Source organism: Naegleria gruberi (genome assembly GCF_000004985.1).
Source record: "Naegleria gruberi genomic scaffold NAEGRscaffold_1189, whole genome shotgun sequence".
Classification (NCBI taxonomy): Eukaryota; Heterolobosea; class Eutetramitea; order Acrasida; family Naegleriidae; genus Naegleria; species Naegleria gruberi.
Window position 1 is genome coordinate 1 of NW_003162709.1, and position 1271 is coordinate 1271.

At 29.8% G+C, this 1271-nt stretch overlaps 1 protein-coding gene across 1 annotated transcript; it reads right to left on the minus strand.

The window, feature by feature from the left end:
* Positions 1 to 665: 665 nt before the first annotated feature.
* On the minus strand, positions 666 to 1181 carry NAEGRDRAFT_55009 (uncharacterized protein; the record flags this gene model as incomplete). Its single annotated transcript, XM_002667964.1, has 1 exon — positions 666 to 1181. The coding sequence occupies one exon, from the start codon at positions 1179 to 1181 to the stop codon at positions 666 to 668; it is 516 nt and encodes a 171-aa protein (XP_002668010.1).
* Positions 1182 to 1271: the final 90 nt, after the last annotated feature.

Genomic DNA, 1271 nt, shown 5'->3' on the forward strand with positions numbered 1-1271 from the left:
ACTTACATATAATAAAGCATTCTTTTTCAATAGAATAAATATTTGTTTAATTACTTCTAAAAAGTAATTCATTTTTACAATTTACTATATTATACTATCTACTACTACTGTTATTACTGTGATGATGTGTTGAATATTGATGGATAATGAAAATTAGTGTCAAGACAACTTAGTAGATATTATTAGATAATGTCTTTTTTTTTTAATTGAACTGTGCAAAACTCCATATGTCAGCACAACACAGCAAGACAGCAAATTTCAACTGCTTATGCAGACGGCTTCAAGTCGCAACTTCGACAATTCAATTTGTGCGTCATTGTGCGTTTACAATTCACCATTAGCTCGACGTTTAATAACGCTCTTAACAAGGTAAACATTCCTTTCTTCAAGTTGAATTAGAATGTGTTTCCTTTCTATCACACTGAGAGAATCTCTTGTGAAAATTTCAACTGTAGAATTTGAGTTGTTGGAATTAACTTGAATGAAATTTGTTTGTAATAGGATGCTTGTAAAACACAATGCTTGCTCATGCCTCTACAATTACTAAGTATTATTTTTATAAGAAACCTTGTTCTTGGTTTGTGAGCTCAACATCTCTTTCAATATTAATATCCTGAACACCAATAATTTAAAAATTTTCTTCTTATTCAGTGCCAATATTATGTTTAATCATAGTAGGATGAATTATCATCATTCTGACTCTCACCTCCATGACTACTCAAACTTCTTCTTCTTCTACCTCTTCTACCAAATTGTTCTTCTTCTTGTTGCATCTGTTCATTCATGTCACCACTATATTGTTCATCTTGTTCTCCATATTGTTCGAATTGTTCTTGCTGTTCTTGTTGATGATCATATCTCAATGAATCATTTGAATCGGCGCTATTAGAATCTAAACTATTTGAATCCATACTATTTGAATTATCATTAAAATCAATTGAATTTTCTCTAAGAATTGAATTGACAACGTCATCTGCTCTTTGAGGTGATTTCTCTTCAGACCAAGGACTTATTTCTTTAACTTCACCTTGTTCAACTAATTTAGCAATGATACGTTGTTTAACATTTGGTACAGATAAAAAACCATCAATAACTCTTTCTAAAGATTCATCTGATTGATTATTTTGTTCTTGTCTATTTTTTGCCTTATTAAACATTATATTTTGTTTTGCAATTTCCATTTGTAAATGTCTAATAACATTACCAAATTTATCAATTAATTCACGTTCTCTATCTTCCCAANTTCCTCTTTCAATGAATTTTCTTGATGA